The sequence below is a fragment of the Aulostomus chinensis genome, chromosome 17 (assembly GCF_037954235.1).
Source record: "Aulostomus chinensis isolate RoL2024-O1b breed Wild chromosome 17, RoL_Achi_v1.0, whole genome shotgun sequence".
Lineage (NCBI taxonomy): Eukaryota > Metazoa > Chordata > Actinopteri > Syngnathiformes > Aulostomidae > Aulostomus > Aulostomus chinensis.
The window spans coordinates 1,916,480-1,942,861 of record NC_141336.1 but is presented as its reverse complement, the minus strand read 5'-3'; the positions used below and the strand labels follow the sequence as shown (position 1 = coordinate 1,942,861).

At 48.8% G+C, this 26,382-nt stretch overlaps 1 protein-coding gene and 3 long non-coding RNA genes across 4 annotated transcripts; 2 read left to right on the top strand and 2 right to left on the bottom strand.

The window, feature by feature from the left end:
* The first annotated feature begins 2,398 nt into the window (after positions 1-2,398).
* On the top strand, positions 2,399-5,299 carry LOC147245940 (uncharacterized). The gene is made up of 4 exons (XR_015109764.1): positions 2,399-2,534; positions 3,623-3,817; positions 3,903-4,126; positions 4,449-5,299. It is a non-coding gene; the product is annotated as an uncharacterized LOC147245940 (long non-coding RNA).
* LOC147245939 (uncharacterized) lies at positions 4,203-17,272 on the bottom strand. The gene is made up of 3 exons (XR_015109763.1): positions 15,470-17,272; positions 9,637-12,404; positions 4,203-4,715 (listed from the first exon to the last, which is right to left on the bottom strand). It is a non-coding gene; the product is annotated as an uncharacterized LOC147245939 (long non-coding RNA).
* Positions 17,273-18,448: 1,176 nt separating this feature from the next.
* tmx1 (thioredoxin-related transmembrane protein 1) lies at positions 18,449-23,191 on the bottom strand. Its single transcript, XM_086182625.1, has 8 exons — positions 22,850-23,191; positions 22,412-22,527; positions 22,089-22,134; positions 21,235-21,363; positions 21,016-21,061; positions 20,810-20,911; positions 20,662-20,728; positions 18,449-20,432 (listed from the first exon to the last, which is right to left on the bottom strand). Exons 1-8 carry the CDS (start codon positions 23,182-23,184, stop codon positions 20,200-20,202), a joined length of 1,074 nt encoding a protein of 357 aa, XP_086038751.1. The 5' UTR covers positions 23,185-23,191; the 3' UTR covers positions 18,449-20,199.
* LOC147245937 (uncharacterized) lies at positions 23,050-24,860 on the top strand. The gene is made up of 3 exons (XR_015109762.1): positions 23,050-23,380; positions 23,568-24,083; positions 24,250-24,860. It is a non-coding gene; the product is annotated as an uncharacterized LOC147245937 (long non-coding RNA).
* Positions 24,861-26,382: the final 1,522 nt, after the last annotated feature.

Genomic DNA, 26,382 nt, shown 5'->3' with positions numbered 1-26,382 from the left:
TCCATGAGAGGAGCCATCTGGGTGGCATATGACTGCTCAGTAGCGTCAAAACTTTCCAGGAAGAGTGAAAGAGAAGAGGACGGTTGGCTTTTGGGTGCAGTGGGAGAAAAGCGTTTGCTGGTGTTTCTTCTGTCAAACAGAGCTGAATACAGCGAGAGCAGAAATGGAATGCAAGCCTCCCCCGGTTTCCTCCCTGTCCTCTCTTTGTCCTCATCATGTTCCTCCCTCGTCGTTAGAGTCAGACCACTAATAACAACGCCTACATTCATTCATATAGCTGTGGCAGGGTGGCTTACAGGGACATTACTGTACAGCGTCCCACATCAAGACAGGTCATGAGTTTGTTGCCCACCACAGCCAGCGTGTCTGTCACCATCCATCAGCTAAAGGCCAAAACATGATGCCAAATAATTAGCTTCCGCAAATCCCTCTGCACTCTGATGAAGCGCAACCCAAACTGGTGTGCACAGATCTTCAAATATCCCCCTAATTATCATTCCACCATGCTGGTACGAGCCACGGAACAACAAAAATAACAAGCGTCATTTGGCGCCCAAACATCTCATGCATCTGTTGTGCATGCTGAGGCTTTGATAGTTTCTGGAAGGCCCACAGTGGGAACCAGATTCCTGCATCTCTGGGAATAGCCGAACTATACGATGTGTGTAAATTTGCACTCTTTGGAAGAGAAGCAGGAGCGGGAATTTCCCTCCGTCATTTAATGTGGGAGCCGCACGGGAAAGTGGTGAGAAAAATCAAGTCTGAAAGATTTTATTTTCTTTCAGTATCAAAATGTTGACATCATAAAAACACCAGCGTTATCACCACAGGATTTATGTCGGCTACAAATTACTCACATGATATATTTGTACTCCTCCGTCCCAGTTCCTGATTGGAATTATTGCTTCCATATGGAAGTCAGTTTAGAACAAAATCAATGCAACTGCCTGTAAAATCCACGATTCTGCACCCTGGTAGGAATCTAAGTGCTGATGTGCGTGGAGGCGTATTGGGCTGCGTTCATGAATGCTCTTGTTGGAGCTCAGTTTAGGGTTTTCACTCGTTTTTGCTTGGCTGATGTACTCAAATCAAACAATCATGGACTTCCAAAACCTTCTGTCCCTGAGATTGTAAAATATGGTTTTGATGACAAACTCAAACTATTCGTTTTAAGTTTAATGTTCATAAAAAGTTCATTAAAGTAGTGCAACTCATCAACAGCCAGATGTAGAATCTCTTTTTATGGGATTTTCTGCCTTGCTAAGATCTGGTTCCTACGTTAGAGCAGAGCTCCAGCTGTGTCCTGCTGGCTGCGGCTCCAGCGGAGAAGAGGATCAGCCTCACACGCAGGTCGCGACCCGATTTCACTCTAACACAACCTGACCTTGCGTAGGCCGGTACAGCAGTCAGCTCCACCCATCGCAGTGACATCATTGGACCAGGCCGACTGAGCATCATGATTTATGTTCTACTAACATGCCACCGTTACCACATATTGGGGTTAAGAGGTCATGCCACATATTTTTGGTGCGATCCTTCTGTTCCGAGGCCACGCCCCTAGATGTTTGTTTTTTTGTTTTGTTTGTAGCTTGAACAGCTGACGACTCACGTTTTATCTCTTAAACATAACAGCGCCCTCTGGAGCCACTTAGGGCTTTACACTTCTTTCTTTTTTTTTTACTGTTAATGTCCTCACGCTGACTCAACAAAACTGACAGTGATGTAAAAGTTGGAGTTTTCCTGTAAGGATTTACGGGCCAGTTAAAATTATGTAAACTTTTTCATTCACAATTAACCAGAAGCTGATCATTGATGATCCCTTTGGAAAAAAGTCCACTTTGTCTTGACCTGGAGGTCAAAGGTCAAAGTCTGTGTCAGATTTCAAGGAGGCAGACGGTTGCTATGGGGTTTCTCTCCTTTTGTGTGTTTCCATGTCTCCTCCAGAGCCTCCATCAGAAGGGCGCGGCAGCATAGTCAGACATTACTAGCAGCACAGGAGTATCATCGTCCAGGGATCCGCGGTCATTCAGAAATTACAGCCTGAAATGTCGGATCAGGTATAAAAACAACTGGCCTACCAAGTTTTTCAGGACAGAGATCCTGACATACATACATGTTTGCCTAGAGCAACGTACTGGTTTCCTCTTCAGTTTACATCACTTGATGTTTGCCGTCCAGCGCCACAGGCCCACAGCCATAATGGAAGAGCTTCAACCGGGGCAAATGGCCTCCAGCAGGACTGGGGTTCTGGCCTCCTGTCTGGCTCTGTTTAACCTGTTTGCTCGACACGTCCGTACATGTTGGCAACTTTTACTGAATCACAGCAGGAGGAGGCTTTTGTTTCCGTGGCGTTTCGACTTATACAAGTGAGACTCCTGTAAATACGCCTGGGGGTTCACCAGCACTTCTTCACAAGCGTTTGAAAAAAGAAGAAAAGATGAAGGATCACGTCACAAAAGAGGTTTTATGTGTTTGGTGATTTATTTCTCGTGCTGAGCCAAGCCAGTCCGGCGTGACCGGTGAAGACAGCGCAGGTGAGTGATCGGGGTCGAGCGTGGCGGCAGGATGTCAGGGGAGCTGTGAACAGGTTAAGGCCTGTCCGGCATGTGGAGGCTGGATCCACGCTGACATGGAGGAATGTATCTCCATAGAGAGCGTGAAATCAGAGCGAGGTAATCGGCTCTGTGAGTGCCAGCGCTGAGCAGCAGCTTGATCTTTGAGGGGCGAGAAGTTCATCTTCACGTGGCGTTGAAAGCGTAGGAATTTGAGTTTCAGGGATGTTAAAGAGGAGAACAGCTGGACAGGAGGGGGCTGATGTTCACATGATGGTCGATGAGGTTCATTCGTTCACAGTCCCATCCTCATTTGCCCGGTAGAAGAACTCACCCAGTCACTGGGACAGGACATGACAGTACAGCCATGTGTACTGTGTGTAGTACAGATGTGGACTGGGAGAAGTACAACATGTGTTTTTTTGGTTTTGAAGGTTTTTTTGAACATCTGACTGCATGAAAGTGTCTGGATGTGTGAATGTGTGAGTTGGAACGTCTGACAGCGCGTGTGTGTCGAGGTGTGTACTGTGTTGAGGCTTCCAGATATTTTATTTTTATGATAGAATCTCTGCTGACAAGACAACCAAAACAAAATATTTCAGTCAAACTGAGGAAATCAAACACCACTCAACTCTCGTAGTGACAGAGAAAATGAACTTTTGAGCCTAAACTAATTGAGGGCCTCAGTAGTTGAAGGGTTGCTGGTTCGATGTCGCACCGGGACAGTGGCCTTGAGCAGGACACTGAGCTGCTGGTGATCAGCTTGGGACCTGGCAAGGAGTCCATCAGTCCCTGGTGTAAACATCTTCTTTTCTGGCGAACGTCAGGTGTGTCGGCAGGTGTTGTTGCGTGGGGGTTGGACTCTTTCTCGGAGGACGTTTTGCTTACAGGTTTTTGCTTTGAAGTTTTCGTCAGAAGCTTTTCTTCTTGTTCAGCCGCCTGTTAGAAACCGCAGTCTTCATGAGAAGTGTAGGCCAGTAACTCGTTACTGACTAACTTCGTCATGGATTATTGTCACCTGATTGGTTTTTCATTAACAGTTATTTTAATGCATTTTAATCTCTAACCAGGAATTAAATCCCAGGGACTGCAAGCATCGATAGGTTACTGCCACGCGCCACCATAGCTGACAGTGTTTTCACAGTGAGAAGAGAAGCTCTTTTATCTTGGGAGTCTCAAGTAGATGATGTCACGAGTGCGACTCTGACACCTACTAGCATAAAAACCAAGATGGAGGGAAACACGCCATCATCAGCTGGAAAACGGTCAGTATTTTGAGTTCGTCTCAACCAAAGACTGGAACCCTCTCGTCTGTTGTAAAACTAAAAATTCTAAAAACTCCACATCCAGTTTGCTGCATCCACTGGAAGGACAGCAGAGACAGAACAGAGAAAATAGCGGGCGCAGAGAGCCACGCCCCCTCTACTGTCAGGTCCAGAGCCAGTGGACGTCCCCCTGCTGGACTCCTCCGTCCAACACCAGCCATGAGCCCAGGAGGTCTGATGAGGCTCGTCACCGGGAGGCGGAGTCCTGAAGAGACGCTCTGCATTTCCACTGCTGACTCACCCAAACTAGTAATATATGTAGTAGTAGTAATTACTAGTAATTTTACTACTAATCTAACTAATTACTTTTGAAATCAAGCACTGTGTACATTTATTTGATTACTTTTCAAGGAGTCATCAGTAATTCGATTTTCAGATGAACTTGCTCCTCACTGTTCATGAGTCAAGTATGTCTCATGTTTGTATACGGACAGTTGCTAATGCTAACCACTGACCCTGCTTCAGCAGTTCATCCAAACTTTAACACACACACACACACACACACACGCATGCACACACACGCACACACACACACAATCACAGACATGGAATAATTTGCTATTTTCTTCAGACAGGAGGAAATTCTTGGAAGAGACGAGCTTCAATCATAGCGGCGTGACCCCTCCTGACTCCAGCTGCCTGCCACGTGACCTCTCACCCGCCACCATGGGGCCGATGGCGGTGTCAGACGGCTGGAGGCCAGCCCGTTTGGCTCAGGGAGATGAATCTTCCACATGCTGCAGGAGGAATGTCACAGTCCAGACCAGTTCCTTGCCCCCAGGGTTCAGGACTTCAGGCACCTGTGATGTTTTCCCGTTGGGGGAAGGCGTCCATCCTTCTGTAAACACAGAAATACTTGAAAATGCCGAGAGGAGTTTAACAAGTTTAAGGAGTTTGTTGTGGTGCTGGGAGAAGGAGTGACTGTCACAACGCTACTAAATATCTTCACTAAATCTTTGCCTTGTCAGTCAGTCGGACCGTCACAAAGAGAACTGAGACGTCGACGAGAGCAGGAGACTTTGCTTGTTTGTCTTCGCTTTATTTGGGAACGCTGAATTATCACGTAACAGCACCTGAGAGGGAAATCCCAGCTCTGGAACCAGTTCAACCAGTGACGTTCCATTGCCTTGCATCACTGATATCACAAGAAAAAACATTTCAAGCAAATTTCTTCTTGAATTTGCAGTGAAGCTGTTACTTTTGTGGTTTGCTGTGCGCTTAAAATATAACTGTGAAAATTCTTTTGTGGATTGAAAAATCCGTTTTTCACCTTTTTTAATACAGTTCTCTGATATTATGGACAAAGTCTTGATATTTTTGAAAAAAAGCACTGGTTGAACTGAAAGAGGAGAGCGTGGAAACGTGACCCGTTTGATGTGCTGCGCGTTGAGTCCGTGTCAGTGGTCCAGACGACATGTTGGTGTCTCGTTTCATGGATCTCAGTGCGCCTTGAAGCAGCGCAGCAGCCGAGAAGAAAGAAAAAGTCTCTGTTCAAAACTCGCAAGGTGACGCCTTGAAAGAGAAACCGGATGAACCTGACTTCATGACAGCGGAGGGTCGTCAATCGCCCCCCTCGTTTGGTGCGGTTATTGATGAATTTGAGACACTTTTATCTTGATGTTGTCTGATTTTGTTCCCGCTGGAGCAAAAAAAAAACCCTCATAAAGACATTTAAACAGGGAAGTGTCTTTAGGCTGAACACCAGAGGAACGACAGAAACACGGATGTGAAGACAACAAGAGTGAGTCTGCTGTAACTGCTGAACGTATCAAGGGCCCATGACACATAATCAGCCTTTGGATGGTTTTCGGCTGATAAATTTGTAGGGGCGTGTCTGACGAGTCCGGAGGGACGGTTGGGAGGCCAGCAGAAACCAAACGAGCTGCAAACACAGCAGTGGCGTCACAACGCTGCAATGCTGCTGCAGGATAAATGGAAAAGCTTAAAGGTTCCAATGCTGAAATCATTAAAACGGTGAAACTGACTGAAAAAAATTCAGTGTTCAGCTTTGGCCCGTGAGCTATCATTGATCATGTATAGCTGTGCTAAACCTAACCCGAACCCTAACCCTAACCCTAACCCTAACCCTAACCCTAACCCTAGCCCTAACCCTAACCCTAGCCCTAACCCTAGCCCTAACCCTAACCCTAGCCCTAACCCTAACCCTAGCCCTAACCCTAACCCTAGCCCTAACCCTAACCCTAGCCCTAGCCCTAACCCTAGCCCAACCCTAACCCTAACCCTAGCCCTAACCCCAACCCTAACCCTAGCCCAACCCTAACCCTAACCCTAACCCTAACCCCAACCGTAGCCCTAGCCCTAACCCTAGCCCTAACCCCAACCCTAACCCTCGCCCTAATCCTAGCCCTAGCCCCAACCCTAACCCTAGCCCTAACCCCAACCCTAATGCTAACCCTAACCCCAACCCCAACCCAAACCCTAGCCCTAACCTGTTCAGCCGTCGTAACTCTGAACATCAACGATGCTGATACACGTTCAGTCTCCTCTGTGCTCCAGAGATTTAGGATGTAGCACGTCTACGGGGTTGAAGCTGCGTGCGAAGGGTGGACGTGACGAGCATGTCAGAGGCCATCACGAGTGAATGTTAATATTCATCAGCTGACCACAGGCTGCTCGCCACAGCCACGCGAGCTGAGCACAGAAACGTGGGTGCAGCCTCTTGCAAGTTCATCACGGAGGTGAACGGAGTTCATCCTCTGAAGTCCAACCAGCAGCTGATGAGCGCCCCAACCATCATGACACCGGGACTCCCTGACAGGCGGAGGTGGCGCACATTTCACCCCAAGGGTTGGAACTTGTTGTGTTACGTGAAAAACAGAAATCACGCGCACAAACCCTGGGTTGAAAAACGTCTCCAGTTTTAGCAGAGCATTCGATCCTGTTGTTTCTCTCATCCACAACCTTGAGGAGGCGCTTGGAGCATCATGGCCTCGACCCTGTCCTGCTGATCTGAGCGTCGCGCTGCCCTCTGTGTTGGGTTCTACTGTTTCATTCGCTGCTGTTTGCTACGTCGCATTTCAACACACATTACGTTACACAGTACACGTTGCATGTCATTGTGTTACCTTGCCTTGCGTTCCACAGCTTGAAATGTGGAACTTTGTGCTGCGTTGTGTTCTGTTCCACCGTGTCAGGGACATGATGGAACTGGATCAGTGCTAGGTGATGTACTGATCCAGGGCCTGTGTCTCTGAACCAAACCGGCAGTCACATCCTCTCCACGCCTGCACGCCTCAAGTTTGAAATTTGATCTCAGATCAGCTACCTCTCTTCTGTGGATGATACGACTAAGAGAAGAAGATGCACACGCCGGTTCCTCTTGACGGCATCCAAGGACTCACAGCAACCCATCTATTACTCCTCAGCCCTCCTCTAAAACACACGCTGACAAACACCAGCAACCTGGAATTATCAGGGCTCCGACTCTTAATTGTCCTCCTGTCATGTAAACCTTGTAATTACCTCACGGTGATGGAGGCATTCTCTCGCTACCACGCTGTACAGAAATAGGCGACTCTCCACCTCCTCCCCAACAGCTGCGGCCCTCCAGAGAAACTCCGGTGTCATGATCCTGCTAGCAGATGCTTTCCTGACACTTTGTCTCACTTATAAACAGGAAGCAAAGTTTTATGGCAGAAACTGTGCAGGAAGCGTGCTGGGAGGAGAGGTGTTGATGGGAGCTGCCTGGCCTCAGTGGCGAGCAGAAGCATGTCAGCTCTTTCTCGGGACATCAGGTACTCTGTCAGGAGCAGTCAGCAGCAGCACCTGCCTGCCCGACACCCTGGCGACAGCAGCTGACATCAGCCGCACACCTGTAAGGGGCATTCAGGTTAACTCCGATTTAACGCGTCAGTGTGGTTATAGATAGAACTGGCACACGCTGAGACTTGCAAAGCAGAACGCCTCCGTTAAGCTAGCAAGTTCTCAAGTAAATGACATTTCCTGGAGCTCACAAACCATAAATGCGAGATGGCAGTTTGCTGGCCAACTCTCTTCATCAGACGTGTCAGCGTATACAGACGTGCAGTGAAGGCAACGTTCCAGCCAGGTTAGCCCAGTTGTGCTGCTGCTATTTCATCAAAAGTGAACAAAGCAGAGGCCACATGCAGCACATCTGCTACACCCGTTGAGAAGCAGAACAGGGAACAGGAGCATCGCTGGGCTTTTCTGACCAAGGTTTCTTGGCAGGTAGAAATGTGAACTCACATCATATCGCAGATCTCATCCACCTTCGGACGCCGCCTGAGACGTTGAGTCTGGGACGCACTGCTTCAGTCCCTCTTTCTTCCAGAAGCTAAAATGTGACGTTTCAGGCTTCAGTCCACAGCAACTTGTGGTTAGAGGGAAGCTTTGGCACCACATCGAACTTTGTTCAAGACATGAACGCATGAACTGCTGCTGAAAGGTCGGCTCCTCCAGTTCGTATTGATTTCCCTCAAATATTTTCCCACCAAATTTCCCCTACTGGCAGAGTAGAACCGTCTCTCCGGTGCTGTGAGACCAGTACCCACTCTGACGTTCAGTTCTACAGCAACAAAGTACCAAAATCATCTGGTTCTTGCAGCTTGTCACTAAACAGCCCCCCAACTGGGAGATGCACCCTTCAGGTATCTGCTGACCTGTGGCCCTGGACCCAGACCTGGACCCTGACCCTGACCTGGACCCTGACCCCAGCTGTAATCTGCCTCTGTTCTTCAAGAGCTGCAGATACGATCGAAGCTTTGACGGCTGGACACGCGGTTCTAGCTGTCATGGCGTCCGCCTCTAAATCATCAGTGGGGGATGTGAGGTTAAATCACCTTCAGCTCTTCTTCTTAGACCTCCTCACAATTGGACAAATTTATTCTGTAAGATACAAACAGCGCATCGACGTCAAATAACTGATCTGAGATCAGAACGACAGACAACTTCCTCAAAGAAAGATAATTTATTGAAAGTCAAACCCATATTGAGTTCAAAATGTAGGAGTATGAATCCAAACCTTCGGACACCGCGATGAGCAGCCAGGTCACGGGCGGTACCTGACACTCAGGGTGCATGACTCCCACCCATGGGAACCATTGGTTTGGGATTCTCACAAAATGGAGGGTTTTGCCAACGTGCTTTTGATTGGAAAACACATTTTAGAAACTCTGAGGTTTGACAAAAGAATATCAACTTGTTTTTACGTCAAACACATTTTACTCTCAATAGAACGTCTGTTTGATTTCACTTTTGCTTTCAAATGAATTTGCTGATCACATTCGTTGACACCAGTTCATCTCCAAGTACTTCATCACATTTTAGATGCAGAACAACGGCTCTCTTCCGTTTGTGCCGTCCACAGGGACGGGAGCTAGCGAGAACGTCCCCGTTCGCTCGGCCTATGATGATGATGTTTAACTGGCGCTGCGTTTAATGCGCACGCTTGGGGACTTTTAGGTGAAGCTGCAGGGTTCAGATGTGTGTTCCGCATCAGCGGTCCTGCTGACGGCTGCTCTCTAAGTTTGGCCGGGAACCGTGAGGCCCGAGTAAACGTCCACACCGACACGAAGCACCAGACGCGTCCATGACTGCATCAGCACCTCAGCAATGTCACCAGTCGCTCCTGCTTTCATAGCTGATGTGGGTTCTGGAATTTCCTTTTTATTTACTGCTTTATGTATCGAGTCACTTCATCTTTCACCAGTCGCCTGCGTCGTGCTCTTTCAGAGTTGAACGTTCCTGAGTCAGCCACATTATTATTTCTGTTCACGCACCTCGGTGTCTTCTTTGGTTTTTCCCTCCTGGATCTCTGCTTCCTTCATGGGCAGCGCAGCCAGAACATTTTCCGGTGTTTATACCACAGGGAGCCCGAGCTGCTATTTTTGCATCCTGCATACAGTGAAAGCACAACCTCTGCAAACAGCCGTAGACGAGGGCAGGGTTCTCTCCCCGGCAAAACCGCAACGGTTCCCGAAAATATACCTGCTGCAGACTGAGGGGAGACACAACAACAAAGCTTTGTGTTCGGCTCTTTATTTCTGTTTGAGCCCTGTGTAATTATCATGCCTGAGAGGAAGTGACACAGTCAGAGATGTAAATATGGGTGGGACAGAGCAGCAGTTGTGGAATGAAGAAATCGCTCTGGTGGACTGTAATAACAGTGGAGACACAATTAGTCACCAAACCGTCGGACGATGGGACCTGAGAGAGGAGGAGCAGAGCCGCACTCAACAAAGACGGAATTATCACCGGTGCAGACTCAGATGAGTCAGCAGAATTTTTCCAATCAAATCATTGTGCAATAATTGATAAATTCTCAATCACATTCATCAACATCACACGACCCAGCAGTTTTAGAGTTAGATTAGTTAGCTCTTAGTTAGATATTACACACTCACACACACACATTAGCTCCACCCTTGAAGAAAAACACTAACAGGGTCCCTCTGCTGGTCCTCCAGGACCGTGTCTGTAGAGAGGAACTCTTCCTCAGCCCAGCAGAGATGCTGGTGTACGGCTCTCTGCAGACCCTCCACCCATCAGGGTGCTGGAGTGTAGCAGCTGGGGAGGACCGTCCTCCACCAGCACAGGCAGAGATGTGACCAAGTTGACTTTGTCTTCTCTGACATGTTGGTGCTCCTCCTCCTGCTCCTCATGAGTCCTCAGTAGGTGGTTGGACAACTCAACCTCCCTTGAGTCGCTCCTCATGCTTTGGTCCCACATTTATGTCTTCATCTTCTGGCTTAATGGCAACATCTGGAATTAGGCGGAGACAACTTGACCCCTCTCTTCACCCCAGCAGGAGTCTTGCTCCTCTTGTGGTTGGGGTCACCACCCAGAGCTTCACTCACAGCTGATGTCCATGTAGTGACCCGGGGAGGACACAGTAAAAGACAGAGGAGAGGAGGAGGAGGACCCAGGAGAGGAGGAGGAGGACCCAGAGGAGGAGGAGGAAGACCCAGAGGAGGAGGAGTAGGACGCAGAAGAGGAGGAGGACACAGCAAGGATGTGAACTCCTCTGCAGACGGTGAAGCTCTACTTACGCTGATGTCCATGCAGTGTCCTGGGGATTTGTTTTCCAGGCTGTAAGGAGCTGTTTGGAAATGTTAAAATACGATGTATATCATAAAAACATCCATCCCTCCATGTTCCCCCTCTTCTCCTGTTCAGGGTGGTGGGGGTGGAGCCTATCCCAGCAGCCTTCCCCCTGGACAGGTCACCAGTCCATGGCAGGGCCAACACATAGAGACAGACAACCATTGGCTCTCCCAGCCACGCCTACGGTCAATCTAGAGTCTGGATTAACCTGGTCCCTCTTGATGTCTTTGGACTGTGGAGGAAGCTGGAGTACCAGAGAGAACCCAGCAGGAACAGGGAGAACATGGAGACTCACCCAGAAAGACCCCGTGCTGCAGCCGGGGCTCCACCCACAACCTTCTTGCTGGGGGGCCACAGGGAGGACCACTGCTCCACCGGGCCGCCCACTATAAAAACAATCCAGCCTAATTTTCACATTTGTTTTGAAATGTTTGTCTTCTCTTCTGTTTTTTTTATCAACTTAATCAAAGCAGCACAAATATCCCAATACTGAGAAATAACACATTTGCATACTGCATTCATACTTCACGTATGGATCACATCATCATGAGTCTAATTTGTATCAATTTTCATAATAAGTGTTGCGTTCAGTTCTATGGTACCAGGGGCCTGGAGGTGCAGAGCCAAACAGCCTTTCAGCAAACAGACTCTGACATTCTCAGCTTTAAATCGATAAGAGTCAAGCCAAACGGTTGACTGCGCCCCCGTGTGGCCGGTTCAGTCTGGGTCATGAGCCCAGTGTTAGGAACTGGGGCTCAGGAGAGGAAGAAGTCAAGCGCTGCGTCTGAATTGCCAAGTAGGTCTGATGGTAGGTCTCAGAGCAGGTCGGAGGCTGTCTGAAACCACAACTGGCACCAGTAGCGACCTACTTCTCAACCTAAACTCCAGCCTAAACACGCCCACATTGTAGGTCGGTTCAGGTGCATCCTACGGAGCAACCTATGGCCCACAATGCACCGCGGACTTCTTCTTTGTCCCCTAAAAACCTGTGGACCCTCAAGCCAAGTTTGGGCCACCAACAGTCTCCCATTCTGATGCAGCACCAACATTTATAGTCGTTGTTGACTAAAGGCGTGTTCACACCAAACGTGACGCGGTGTGAACACACCTTTACAGGTGCGTTAATGTGCTTCATAATAGAGAATGAATGAAGGGTGCACTCAGAGTGGAGTGCAGTACGGCAGCCAGGCCAGCAGGTGGGGCTTTCGTTGGTCCTGTCTACCTATTTGCGGTATCTGTGCTCTGCCAGCAGAGGTCGTGCTTCACCACCAATCTAGGGTGTCTGAATGGTGCCGCTGTCTTTAGGTTGTAGCAGGAGGACGTAGGTTGGTACTTGGCAGTTCGGACGCAGTCAAGCACATTTGGTCCCACATGAAGTCTCGGTGAGGGACCTCTGCTCTTCCTGGTGTGTGGACGTTCACGGAGCGCCAGGTCAAACTAGACACTGAATAGCAGAAACAGGAGTCACGTGATTGACGGCTGCTCTGATTTGAGTTAACAAGGGTTCTCAGTTGATTTAAAGATTATATTTCACGATATGTTTTCTAATAAATTCATCTACATGAATCACATGTCCTTGCTTTGGCCGTGACAAGCTTGTACTATACTTCAATTCAAACAAATGTGGTCAATGTTGGAATAAATGACCATAGCAGCCCAACTAGGAGCCAAATGTTCCCTGCAGAGCTCTCAGGCCACCTCGTTCTGGAAGTCAAAGCAGAGCTAAACAACTTTGCTTGCCTGTTAATGTGTTTTGCAAAACAGCCAGCGAGTCCAATGGACGTCCTCTTCCTCTGGTCGTGTTCACAAAGCCAGAGGAGCCTGAGGCTCCTGCTGCCCTCCCCGGCTGACAGCTCCCAGCTGCGGCCCCACGTGGGCAAAGCATCACTAATGCATCAATGTCTTCTTCTTCTTTGGTCAAAATGAACCCGTTATGTTTGCAACCCTCGTTTTCACGCGTTTTAAAACAGGCTTGTGTGAGGACTGCCTCACTTTTGGAGGCAGCACCAAGTGGCCACTCTGGGAACTGCAATGCTCTCTGCTTCATTTTGAAGAAATTGTATATGAAAAAAATCAAATGAAAGTTCTGACAACTTTTCACACAAATGTGAAACTAAACAGACAAACATGCATCCATACAGATGTGAAGCCGTCGAGCTGCTCTTGCTTGTTGGGGCCAATTATCAGGGTCCTGGAGGTCAGCTGACGCACGGCTGCACAACTCCTGTGAGAGGAGAGTCAGAGGAGGGGCAGCCAGCAGAGATCAAAACTAGCAGTGGTTCTCCTCCGTCGCTTCGCACTGATGAATAAATCATCACTGCAGATGCTGAGGAACCTCCTCCTCCTCCTCGTCTTCTCTATGGCTTTTAATGGGCTCACCACATGGAGGACAGCGAGGGGACACAGCCGCTCAGAGAACAAGTGCTGCCTTGTTGAAGACTCGCACCTCGCTGGCGTCCAGTCGCCCCGCCAGAGAGGCAGGATCATATAACGCTGCTTTGTTTGGCTCGTGCATTTTTGTGGTTTGAGCAAAAACACCTCCTGGCCACCGGCCCAAGGATTTCAATTCAGAGACGAGCTGGATCCAGAACCACTTCTAGCTTGTCCAGCACACCGGGGACACACTTGATTCTCATCTTCAACACTGAGGCAGGAATGAAAGGTTGTCAATCAACTTGAGGTGATTGATCATTTGATTGATGGCTTTGTAAAAATCGTCCAAATGGTTAAGAAATGGATTTGAGGTGAGGAACCGATCACCTGAGAGTCTGAGAACCAAGGAACTGAGTGTGGACTCAGAGCCTGAAGCTGCTTGTCTTCGTGGTCGGTCGCTCTCCAGTGAGGGGGAGAGAGACTCAGGTGGAGTCTGGACTTCCTCTCGTCATGACAACAGATAAAGAGACGGAAGCTCGGGCCACCAGAAGTCCTCCATGAGTCCTTCAGACTGCCGAACAGGGATTTCCTCTCAGGGCTTTGAGAAAACCTGCATGTTCCTGGGCCCCTTCAGTGAAGAGGCGTTAACCTTTGACCTTTCTGACCTTGACAACACAGTGGAGTGACAGAGTTTCTCCTTCTCTTGCACCATTTTGGCTTTAAAAGAACAAACTAACGTTTCTGGACTTGCACTCATGGTTCGTCCTCTCCAGAGCAGACATGAAGGCAGATGCTCCTCTCTGCTCCGACCACAAGTTAGCTTAGCACGGGTCGGCAACCTTTCACACTCAAAGAGCCATTTCGACCCGGTTTCAACGGAAAAGACAACACTGGGAGCCGCGAACACTTTCTATGTTTAAAGTAATACAATATATTCGAAATTTCAGAACTATAAGGCGCACCAGCAAAGTTGAGGTAAAAAACAAATGTGTGCATATACAAGCGGCAGGTGTTTCAGTGTTTAATTACCATAAGGGTTCGTGCACCGAGGGGATGGTCAGGAAGGAGATGCTGTTTGGGGAAGCTTCCCATTTGTTAACATTTCCTACAAACAAGTTGCATTTAAGCATAACTTCTAATAACAGTAGGGGACCTGTGCCTGCTGTGTAAACTGTCCTGTATCACACGACACATCGCGGTCAGACACACAAACTTTCACAGCATTTGAAACGTGTTGACTGTGTAGAAATAAACGGTGAGCTCTCAGCGCAAGACCATGAACAAAGCTGACAGCGCTGGACGAGGCTGTGCCTGATTACTAGGGCTGCAACTGACCACTATTTTAACAGTCGACTAGTCACCGACTATTGAAACGATCAGTCGACTAATCGGATAATTATTAATTTTTTCTTAAATTTAGCACGAAGTTGATTTAATTATGTAGCAAATGATAATAATCACAAGAAAGATGGGTACAATGAAAATAATCTTTTATTGAACACTGCGGATTCGAAAAGAAATTAAATAAAAATGTCCTGTCTAAAACCAATTAGGCCCAGTGCTCCTAAATAATAACAGTAATAAGATAACACACACACACACACACAGGTAGGAGATTACAGCGGTTTCTCATGCATGTACTAAACAGTCGAGCCCGCTGGCTGTTCGGCTTAATGTATCTGTGCACGCGATCTTGTATAAGTAATAAGTCAATTATTTATTTTTATTCCGCCGACGAACTTCGATCGGCAATCGTCTCGTCGAGCCTTACCCTGTGACGTATTTCTGGTAGGAAAAAACATGGAGAGCGAGGAAACGTCCAAAGCGAGCGTGTAAGTTAGAAGAGAGAGCGAGCAGCGCCACCGTCTCACTACTGCTCTGTCACCATTTACACGCTGAGACAAAACTTTAATGCCACAAGATCATTTTGACCTCTCAGTGTTTCTGATGCCCTCCATTCCTGATGCTGTGCTCCTTTAGTTTGTATTCGCGCCCTCGTGATTTTGACGGCTTTATGACGCCATAGAAAATAAAGAATAAATCAAAATCAAGTTAACATGTTTGTAGCGGAAACACGCTTCTAAAATGTCCAATGTGTCCTAAAACCGTCCTGCTTGAATGTCCCTTGAGTCTCACCTGGAGAGTCAGACTGCGCTTCCTTCAGCTGCCAGACGGCTTCTTCAAATGTTCCTGCGTCACCGCCATGACACCAAGGTCTGCTTAGCAACCTTAGCTAGTAGTCCTTTTATTCGCCGTATCCAGGCTAAAATGCTCCCAAACTTTAGAATTTTGGTGCGGGGACCTGATGTTGACGCCGCCATTTCTCTATGTTCCCGCTCAGAGACAGAGACGCTACTGCGCATGCGCGACTCTCGGCAGAGATGATAATCAAGAGAGACGCCTCACTCTGCTGGAGAAACGCGTCTGGCGACAACAGTCGACGATGGAATTCATTGCTATTATCGATTTTTGTCGACTAATAGTTGCAGCCCTACTAATGAAGTGTTTTTACAAGTTGCTGTGACACAGCAGTAGGCAGTAACGTCTGTTTGAAATATAACCAGCCTCCCAGACACGCGCCAGCCGCACCGTTGGAGAAGCCGCAGCGTTCAGATCTGCCTGCTGACACGTCTCTGAAGAAGGCGAGTGCTGATCACCGAAATTGCACAAGGACTGAAGAAAGAAGTTAAAAACTTTGACTTAATAAGAAGACATGATACACGACAAATAACATCCACTTCCAACGGACACTTAGAATTTACTTTCCCAAGCCACGCAGAGCCGCAACGTAAGGATGAAAGAGCCGCGGGTTGCCAACCCCTGGTTAGCACAATGAGCTAGTGGGCAGGAAGTGTTAGCATACCGCTGTCAAAGGTCACCAACCAGATCAGGTTTGTTTTTGTTGGTTTGTTTAGATGTAAAAGTAACAACGGCCATTGTGAAGACAACTCTTTGACAGAGGTGTGCTAACACTTCCCATTCACCATCATTCACTGTGCTTAGCTAATTAGCAGTCAGCTGCTCTCTTAGGTCTCTGAGTGTATTTCCCAAAGCTTTGTGTTCCTGTGAAACTGCTCTGAAAACCCTCAACATGAGACCGGATGCATTGAGAGGACGTTCAGGCTGAGAGCTCCAGGCGTCGCTCCATCAAACGGCTGCTTCAGGAACAACCTTCAGCATCTACGTCCCCGCAGGCCAGCACGCAGCTCACATCTTCAGTTAGTTACGCAGCGAGCTGCTGATGATGTCATGGCTTTCAAAAGGATACCATTTTTTCTGTAGGAATAAGAATAATTCAGAGGACACGTTTGTTCAAATCAGTGCCTCTGATGGAGGCAGCAAGCTGAGCTGGGAGTCAGAACAGCAGCGCAGGAAGGACGTGAGGTGAGAGCAGGTAAACCAGGAGGAGCACACACCAACACCGGCCAGGAGGACAACCTGCCCACGGCCCAGAGTTAACGGTGCAGCGGGAAGGAGAAGCGCCGCTCAGGGCTTGTTCTCAGGTCGACGAAGCCTCTCAGGCGCTGCTGTGTTGTTGCAGCTTCTGTCCAATGTTGCTCACTTGGCACTTGAGAACTTTTTTGTTGGCAAACTGGAAACTAGGACAATAGGAAAGCATACGGAGCAGAGCGGGTGAAGTGAAGGGGAACAGAAACTGCTACACCAGCAGCGCCGCCATCTGTGTTCACTTTAGCAGACGGCAGCGCAACAAAAGGCTGCTGGTCCAGCCTGGGAATCTGTGCACAGCCCGTGAATCCCAGCCAGGTCAGCAGCACCCATCAGCAGGAGGGTGACGAGAGCCTACCTGTGGACCAGACCGCCTCCGCACCTGCATGTAAAATATAGTTTCTTTGTCACTGAGTGACTGGGATGAAGGTTCTCATCAGAGTTTACTGCTCACAGCCACAAAGCTGGACCACTGAATCGTCAACACTTCAGTCTGCTTTGAGTGGAAGAAGTAGAAAATACTTCTGATACTTCGTTCAAATCTAGGGGGTGAAAGTAAATGTCCAAAAAGCTAAATACTGCACGTCCCTGTTCGGACCTGCAGACAGATGCTCATGAGTTACAGTACACCTTCAAAGTACTTGTACTCTGTTGCTGACGTGGACGCAGTACTGTTCTGCAGCAGGGGAGTTCTCCCGCAGAGATCAGCTACACAGAACACCTGAAGCTCCTCTCCAGAGTCACACCCTCTGTGTGTGTGTGTGTGTGTGTGTGTGTTGCTAACGTGAGAGTTGCAGCCTCAGAGCAGTGCTGTACAACTTCCTGTCACACTGCCCCCCCCCCCCCCCCCCAAGTGGAGCGTAACAGCAGATCCTGAGGGAGCTGGAAGATGACGATGTACCACCAGAGCAACAGCGACACCTACTGGCGCCAGTCATTCTCTGACGGTGTGAGCGAGGGTGAAGGGGAGCGTTTGAGCACGCAGATGTGTTGCACTTGAACGTTGGAAGTGATCCACGTTTTGTTTGTCGACTTCATAGGCTGACAAGTTCAGCTCCTGTTGTTTTCACGTGCTTTGATTAATTCTTCTTAATGAAGCAAAACTGATACCAATTTAAAACTGTTTTTTTCCTCCATTTCTTACCAAATGACATCACCAGAACTTACCGGAACCTGCTGGACATGTAGACCAAGTACTTGGATTGCTGGTGTACTACATCGGTGTGTATTTCTAGACAGGTTTAGTTTTTCCAGATGTTCCAGCAGCTGTTTTCAGCATCTTAACTCTTAGCTTCGCTCCAGCTGGGCTGCCTCAGTTTTCATGCCTCTGACGACCATCTTCGACCTTAAGCTGCTGGCCGTCTTTCACACACGAGAAACGAACTGACACGGATGTGAGAAGACTCACATCAAGCTTGTGCGACGTGGTTTGATGCAACACAAACGTTCATTAACGTACATCAGCTTGGTCCACACGACGCTGTCCACTTCCCTGGAGCTCCCACTCAGGCATCCAGAAGCATTCCCAACTATTTATTTAAAAAAACAACTTTCCATGTCTGGAAACTACATTTTCAAATTCCATGACGTTTCCAGGTTTTCAGTGACTTTATGAACCCTGAACTCTTGAGCGTTCGTGCTGGAATCACTTGGCAGCGACAGTAAAAGTCAAAGTAAGAGTTTACAGTTTATTGCAACAAAAGTCCAAAGGGTACGTAGCTCGGCGGCGTGGAGCCTAGAGCGAACGCTACAAGCCATAAATAATGGAAGCAAAAACAACAGCCATCAACCAATGAGATTAGACTGAGGAAGAAAACACAGGTTCAAAGGAGAAAGTGATGGGAATCATCAGACAACAGCCGACACCTGCTGGAGCCCAGCTGGAGCTCAGGGAGACGCATCGGCCAGGCGCACGCAGGGTGGTGGGGGGGCTCCGCCATGTCTGGGGGGTTTGTAGTTCACCATGATGGTCCAGGGCGCTTCTCTGTTCTCACACCACTGACAGACAGGATGTGCTCACTAACACTCAGGTTTTTATTGACGCATGAAAGTGCAGGCGTGCCAGTGATGGACATTTTGATTTTACAGTCACTGGGAATTAGAGAGGCACAAGTAAAGCCTCCAAACAAAAAACATCTCAAGGTCTGAGTGGAAGCAGGGCGCCGCTTATCTGCAGAGGAAAACATCTGGAAAACGTCTGCAGAAGCAGGAGCAGCCCCGGTCGAGCATCAGAAGGGTTCCCGCCCCAAGCGCCGTTTATCACGCGAGTGTTTGTGCCACACACACATCTCACACACTCGGAGGAGGTGAAGCTGTGCCCGTGTGAGGGTTGCGAGGAGGTGGAGCGTTACAAAAGTTACAAAATGGAAATTTGAAAGGGTTTGAATTTTTTGTTGCAGAAGAGTTGCAAACTCAGCAGATTCCTACCGACTGTCTTCACCTCTACGTTCTTTCAGCGGCTCACAAGCACACGGCCGCATCTTCGTGCGTCAGTGGCGTCGGACACACCCGCAGGTCGTCCGACGCCACGTTACTGAACTTCCCGTCCAGTGAGGTCTGCTGTAGTCGGCGGATGTTACTGAACAAAATACCACGGAAGTAAACGAACAAATACTACAACAGGCGTCCAGCAGGGGTGAAGCGGATCCAGAGTACTTTGATGTCCCACCACTCACTCTAGGGGGGGGCACGGAAGGCCTGAGGCCAGTCTGGGTGTCAACAACGCCCTCTGCTGGAGCCAACCTTCACACCAGCACACACACACATGGATTCACTAACATGCTGTACCCTTGCAGACTGGATTGAGCAGGTCCACGGGCCTGGTCCACGGGCCCGGATCCTGGACTGCTGTTTGCTCACCGAAGTCTTCATCTACTCCCCTCACAAACTGATGGAGTCTGATGGAGGTGTGTGAATGTTGACATGCATGAGTAACACAGTTAGCATGATCCCTGAACCTCCAGGCGGCTCCCGCTCATTCATGGAAACTTGGCCGGAATTTTGCAGCCTTACACCTGTTCATACAGAATGTGTACACGTGTGTGTGTGTGTGTGTGTGTGTATACATAAGAGATAAACCCCAAAAGCGTGTCTGGTCTAATAACTCAGATTAAACATGTAATACAGATAATAAAAAGAGATGCATAGCAAACCACATTGCAACATCCGGCTGTGCTGCGTACCTCAGCCAGGCGTCCCGGGTGGAGACGCCGCTCAGAGCCACGCGAGAGTCAAAGCGCTCCCGCTGCAAACCGGGGAGGAAGGGGAAGGAAAGGAGAGGGAGCAAGCAGGAGGAGGAAGAAGGAAGAGTCGGGACATTTTGAGCTCCCTGCTGTAAACGTTGCTGCTCAGGACTCCTCCCACTGTGCGGCGCTCCTCTCATAAAGAGAAGGGGTCATGTGATGCTCCACCCCGAGGCTTTAAGTGTCCTCTTCCTCCTGCTCCTCACGGCTGACCACCACCCGCTTCCTCAGAGCTTCGTCAGAAAAGCCCTGTCCCTTAGGTTCTGGGCGTCCCTCAGGGGACCCTCTCCTCCTCCTCCAGACATCCTCCTGGTCCTCCTCCTCCTCCTCGTCATCATCTTCCTCGGCGTCGGCCTCGTGCTCCTCTTCCTGTTGCTGGATTAACCTCGCTTGCTCCATCGTTTGTTTCTCTGCACAAGTAGAATGAGAATCAGCTCATGAACCAACTTCTAATAAGAGGAGGTGAAGCTCAGAGATCTGCTCGCTACGGCCTCACGGCGACCAGAGACCTGTGATGTCACTACGATCAGGGAACTACGAGATGGAAACTGTGTCGCCGCCAGCGTACGTTCTTAAAGAAAGATTCCCTAACACACCAAGAACCTGGTGGCGAGGTACCGAGCCAAGGGTGGAACTCACTCTGGTAGTAATCAGGAGAAGAAAACCGACGTGAAGGAAACACAAAGTCTGCGATGAACACCAGAATCTGCGGAGACAGAAAACACCCAGTAACGTAACTCTGCGGTCTCGCCGCAGACGAACAAAACTCTGTAAACTGTTTACTCACCAATCCTAGTGCCAGACCTGAGAACAGTGTGACCAAGCCAAAGATGACGTAGGACCCCCACACAGGGATCCCCAGGTGCTCCGTCATGTAGGTGTGGCAGCGCTGCAGAACACAGCAGCGGTTAGTTTCAACGCCGTCACACTGACCAGGGCTTTCTGACAAGCAACCAGACGGCAGAGGGAGACGTGCTGAGCCTCCGCACTTACCCGGATAAACATGGAGAGTTTGAACAGAGCCGACATCGAATTCATCCTGCACAACAAGAAGGAAACACCAGGAAGTCAGTGGACAAGGACTCAACCAGCTGTGACATCACTACGACTTGACAGGTGACTGATAAACACGCCTCACCCGGGACGGCGACACTAGCTTTTCTATTTGAGTCTAACGTGTAACCACACTGAACCACCGTCATCACCACTCACAGAAAGGAGGACGGCCCGAACCACGAGGACACCGGCTCCACCGCCTTCCACTTCTGCTCGTGGATGAAACTGAGGAAGTCATCTTTGGTTCGGGCTCCCTGGTACTTCCTGAAGATTCCGTCCTTACAGCTGGAACACACACAGACCCGGAGTTACCGCCCTCATCCAAGAAGCCATGCTCATCGTCTGGAGACGAGCCGATTCATCGCATTTAGGAAGAGTTGAAGTTTGTGAAGTAAATCACTGGAATCCAAATCGCGTCACCTTCATAAGAAGAGTCGGAGTCCTTTTTGGACAAAATGACTTCCTTTGCCTTTTTATTGTGTTTTGTCTCCATTTTGGGGTTTCCTAAACAGCCTGACTTGACTCAGCCGCTGATACGTCAGTTCTTCAGGTTCTGACTTTTAAACTGACCGTGAAAACCAAAACACCAGTGACACCCAGGTTTCTACCCCACAGCTGCTCTTCAGTTTCTCTGGCTGACAACCGTTGCTGGGTTAGCGTAGCTGAGACTGACAGCTGAAGCTACGCATCAACATGGAACTGGTAAATCAAAAGACTTGTGTCTTATTAGCACCGACAAGAGACAAATTCAAGATAAAGACAGCTGTGTGGTGAAAGGTCATAGGTCAACCATGTCCAGTCTCGTGTCCAGGATGTATGAGGGCCAATTTCAGGACTCAAATCTTTCTGGTTTTATTCATTTTCCAAAACTTCTCCAAGCTTGACACTGATCGTCAATACAAAGCAAACAAATCAGTGAGTAGTAATTCTCTATGAATGTAGTCCCAGATGAGAGTTTCTCAGCTATGAAGGAAGAACCGATGTGAACCACAACATAACCACCGACTTACTGATAAATGGTAGGAAGTGAAGTGATGATGAATCGCCCACTCAGACCTGAGAGAGAGAGAGAGAGAGAGAGAGAGACAGAATAAACTGAACTGAACTACAGAAACATGGCAGGTTCATGGCTCTCATCAAGTTTAAAACACTCCCTTTTCTCATCACCCAGTCTGGGGAAAATTTAGTTCAGTACAAAGAAAACTTCCTCAAGTCTAACCTGAAGGGATGAAGGCATTCAAAGCACAACTGGCACGGAGTTACCGGAAGTAACGAAGTACAGATACTCGAGTACAAGTGTTTCTGAGTACCGTCCACCAGCGGTCAGGCCTACCCGGCTGCTCCGTCACGTCCACCTTGGCGATGCTGACGCCCATGTCCTCCCCCCAGTCCGCGAACTCCCTCCACACGGGCTGCAGCTGCTGGCAGGCCGGACACCAGGGCGCGTAGCTGCGGGGGGAACGTTTCACAGGGACAGACCCAGAAAAACCGCTCAGTCACTCGCACACAGGAGGAGACAAACACTGAGAAGGAGCTTCACATGTAGCAGCCGAGCTACGGTGCTAGCTAGTCAGTTAGCTAGCTAGCGCACACCTCTACATTGTCAAATCTCATTTATCGACTTAGCAAGACATGCTAGCAGCTGATTAGCACTAAACGAACTTAGAAAAGAACAGTCAATAGCAGCTCAGCGCCCTGATCTGACGGCCTCGTGTTCTCCATGCTAGCTGACAGCTTAGCTAGCCGGTTAGCTAGTTAGCAGGACACTGACAATTCAATCATCCACTCCCCGGTCAGGATGTCCTCCCAGTTCCCGTCGGTCACTTCTCTCAGGCTGTCCGGCTTGGCTGACACCGGCAGCGACGTCCACCAAACCCCGAGCACAAACCAACACATCCACGATCGGTGTTTTCGTTGCCCTCTTGAATAAAACATTGTTGTGTCTGTTCTGCTGCGAGTTCGCGCACACGCCATGTTTGCTACCGCATAAAGACGCCCACTTCCGTTTTGCGTCCTGACGTCAGCAGCCCCGCTGCCATGTCCGCTGAATGCAGAACTGAGGTGTATTTTTCTACTCGATCGCGAGTGTCGGGGGGCTGAAGGCATGTGGCTGAAGGCGGTTGCTCATGTGGGCGTGTCTCCACCGCCCCCGACGCTCAGGGAGTGACGACACGTGTGTGTGCATATGATTGAAGTCGTGTTGCAGGATAAGAGAGTGAATAAAGACACCGCGCCCAGAGCTAAGAGTTCCCCCACAATGCGCACACATTTGTTAGAATCAAGCTGGAACACATTACTGCAGGTAAGAGCGGATGATAGCTGTCCGACAAGTACCACATTTACACGTTGTACTATGTAGTTGTAAGTACCCAACACCAGCAGGTGGGGCTGTTGTCTTAGTAATGACTAACAGAAGCTTCTAGTATTAGAGAGAATGAAGTATTAATTGCCAGCCTGGTTCATATGCTGAAGCTACTTCCTGTTCAAAGGGCTGGCGGCTCCTGACTCCAGGCTGCTCCCTCGTCTGGGTCGGGGAGGCGGACGTCCTCCTTTGGCCTCGTCTTCCAGCAGGAGACACACGATGCGGCCTTGGCGAGCCTGTGGATGGGCAGGAGCATGTGGGCGTCCTCCACCTCTTCCTACACTGGTGTGAGACCTCAAGCCTCCTGCTGAACTCTGCCAGAAGGAAGGAAATGAAGATTGATTTTAAAACTTCAGTTGTCCAGCCGACAAACACAAATGCTGAGCCAGCAGATTCAGCCTCACAAGTGCAACAGTGGAAGTGACCTCATGAGCAGTGAGACTCAAAGAATGAAGTTTATACAGGAATGAATGGTTGTCTTTTAAAGTTCATGAGAAAACTCTCATCATGGCTCCTTGTGCTTTTATTAGTCATGATTCAGTTCTCCTGTTAGTGAGACACGGACGAATGTGGTCAGGGAACCGTGACAGCACAGAGCTGGGGCGTGTTTACGGAGGCAGAACACTGACAAACACCACTGAAGGTGACCACACACACACACACACACACACACACACACACACACACACACACACACACAGCGTAAAACAACCTCACACAGGTCAAGTTAGTTGATGAGCTCATTCCTCTGTGGTGGTGCTGTAGCTGCAGCTCCCCTGATATCCTTGACATCCTTTGTTGCCTCGCAGGAGAGAGAAGCAGGAACTTCACCACGAATGGTCACATGTCTAAAAGCCTGGTGATCACAGGCAGTCAACAGAGCAAAGACGAGACCCTAAAGGAATCATGGCGGTGGTGTCGCTCTGCTCGGGCTGGACCCTGAACCCCTCATGGAAGAACCCCTGCAACTTATTTGAACTGAAAGCATTTGTGTTCTCTTTTAGGATCGTTGTGTGTTTGACCACAGCCTCCACTAAATCAGTAATAAGGAGCATGATAGAAAATCCCTGTGGAAGTTTTGAATGGGCCTGCAGCTGGGAGCGTGTCCCCCTGTCTGGGTTCTACTGGGTACCAGGTACCAACAAAGGTACCAGGTACTAACAAGGGCTCTTTACTCTGAGTGACAATATTGCAAATTACAGCTGTTCATCACCAAGCCTTTGATTTTATACTTCTACTACAACGCTTTTTTGCTTGATATATTAGAATATTGTTGACATGCTAGTAGAACAAACAGCCTGCTAATTGTTATAATGAACAAATATTTACATCTTAACAAGCTGCATATGTTTGCATGCAGCTAGCATGCTGTAACCATAGCAACAGCCCAGCTCTCCGCTGGCTTTCATTAAAAACATCTGGCTGCAACTTCAGCTCTTGCTGATTTTTGTATTTTTGTATTTAATTTGGAAAAGGTTTGTTTTAATTCTGTAATTTCGTTTTCAAGCACAGGGACACGTTGGGCAGTCGACTGCACAAACGCGTCTCGCTGAAGCCACAAATTGAAAACATTGTTTTGTGTGTATTTTCTGCTTAAAAGTGTTTCCCTGTGGTTCTACGCTCTTAGAGGAATGAATTCCAAGATATTTGACATTTGAGTGAGTCAGAGCACGAGTCACCCACCCCGCCTGAGTGGCTCTGCATGAGAGGATTCGCTGGGAACGAGAGCAGCTATTATTGCTGGAACCTGCAGGCAGATTGCAAAGGCAGCCAGTTATCAGTGCACCTCACACTCTAAAAATACCCTCCGGATGACATCCTTTGTGCCCCTACCATCGCCCCCTTTTCTCCAGCCATCAGCTCTGCTCCACTTACAGACAAAATGAACCTCCTCCTGGCTCGACATTCATCCGCTGGTCTCCCTCAGCGCAATCTTCCAGTCAGGAGAACAAGTGCCAAGCAGGGGGGAGTGTGTGTGTGTGTGTGTGTGTGTGTGTGGGGGGGGGGGGTAACATACAGCGGTGACGTGCAGTGGTGGCACATTGACCTCTTGACCAGTCAGCAGTCTATTCAAGCAGGTGGAACCAGTAGGTAATCCATCAACCCTCAGATGTGATAAGAGGTTTAGCAGGCAAGCAATTTTCTAATTTTACTTTTGGTAAATTTTCATGATTGGTGATTAAACTGATGGCTGACCGGCGGGTGATTGTTGCCATGGTTACCGCTCTTCCAGAGTGCAGCTTGAGCAGGCAATGTTATGACTGCAGCCTATAATTTGTTTTTCTTCAGGCTTGAGTTTGTAGACAACCAGCAGCAACGGTGATGCCCACGTTTACAGCAATGAGCAAAGTTCTTATTTCTTTAAGTGGGTTGAAGGCCAGAAGCTGCCTTCATGGGTATGTAATGGCTCGTAGTGAAGAATAGTTGGCAAAGAAGAATGTGGCTGATGAGACTGAATTAAAACGTGAAGAAAAATAACCCTTACTGTGTTCAGGGACATTGGTGAGTAGAGCCCTCCCGTAACACCTCAGGTAGGATGGATTCCCCTGCTCCCAAGATGCTGTTGGTGGACAAGAACTGGTGCAGGGAAGAACCAGAACCACCACTGATGGGTGAGGACCTGGAAAGATGGAGAGGAGATGGGTGGAAGCACAAGGGAGAAGTTTGCCATGAAAAATGTCTTACAGAAATACTTCCAGATAAAAAACTTAGTGAAAGGTTTAAACCCAAACCTTGAAGTTTTCCTAAACCTCCTCGGGAATTTTGTGACATAAAGCTGAGTTAAGGGTGACAAAAAACGTCATACTTGGACACAGTTGAGAGGTCCGACGACTACTGAGGATGAGAACTAAATACTTTTGTGATCCGGCTGTGGTTCTGAATGAGATCACGTCAAATAATCACAGCAAGTAAAACACAACTGTGTGACAGCGGAAGCCACA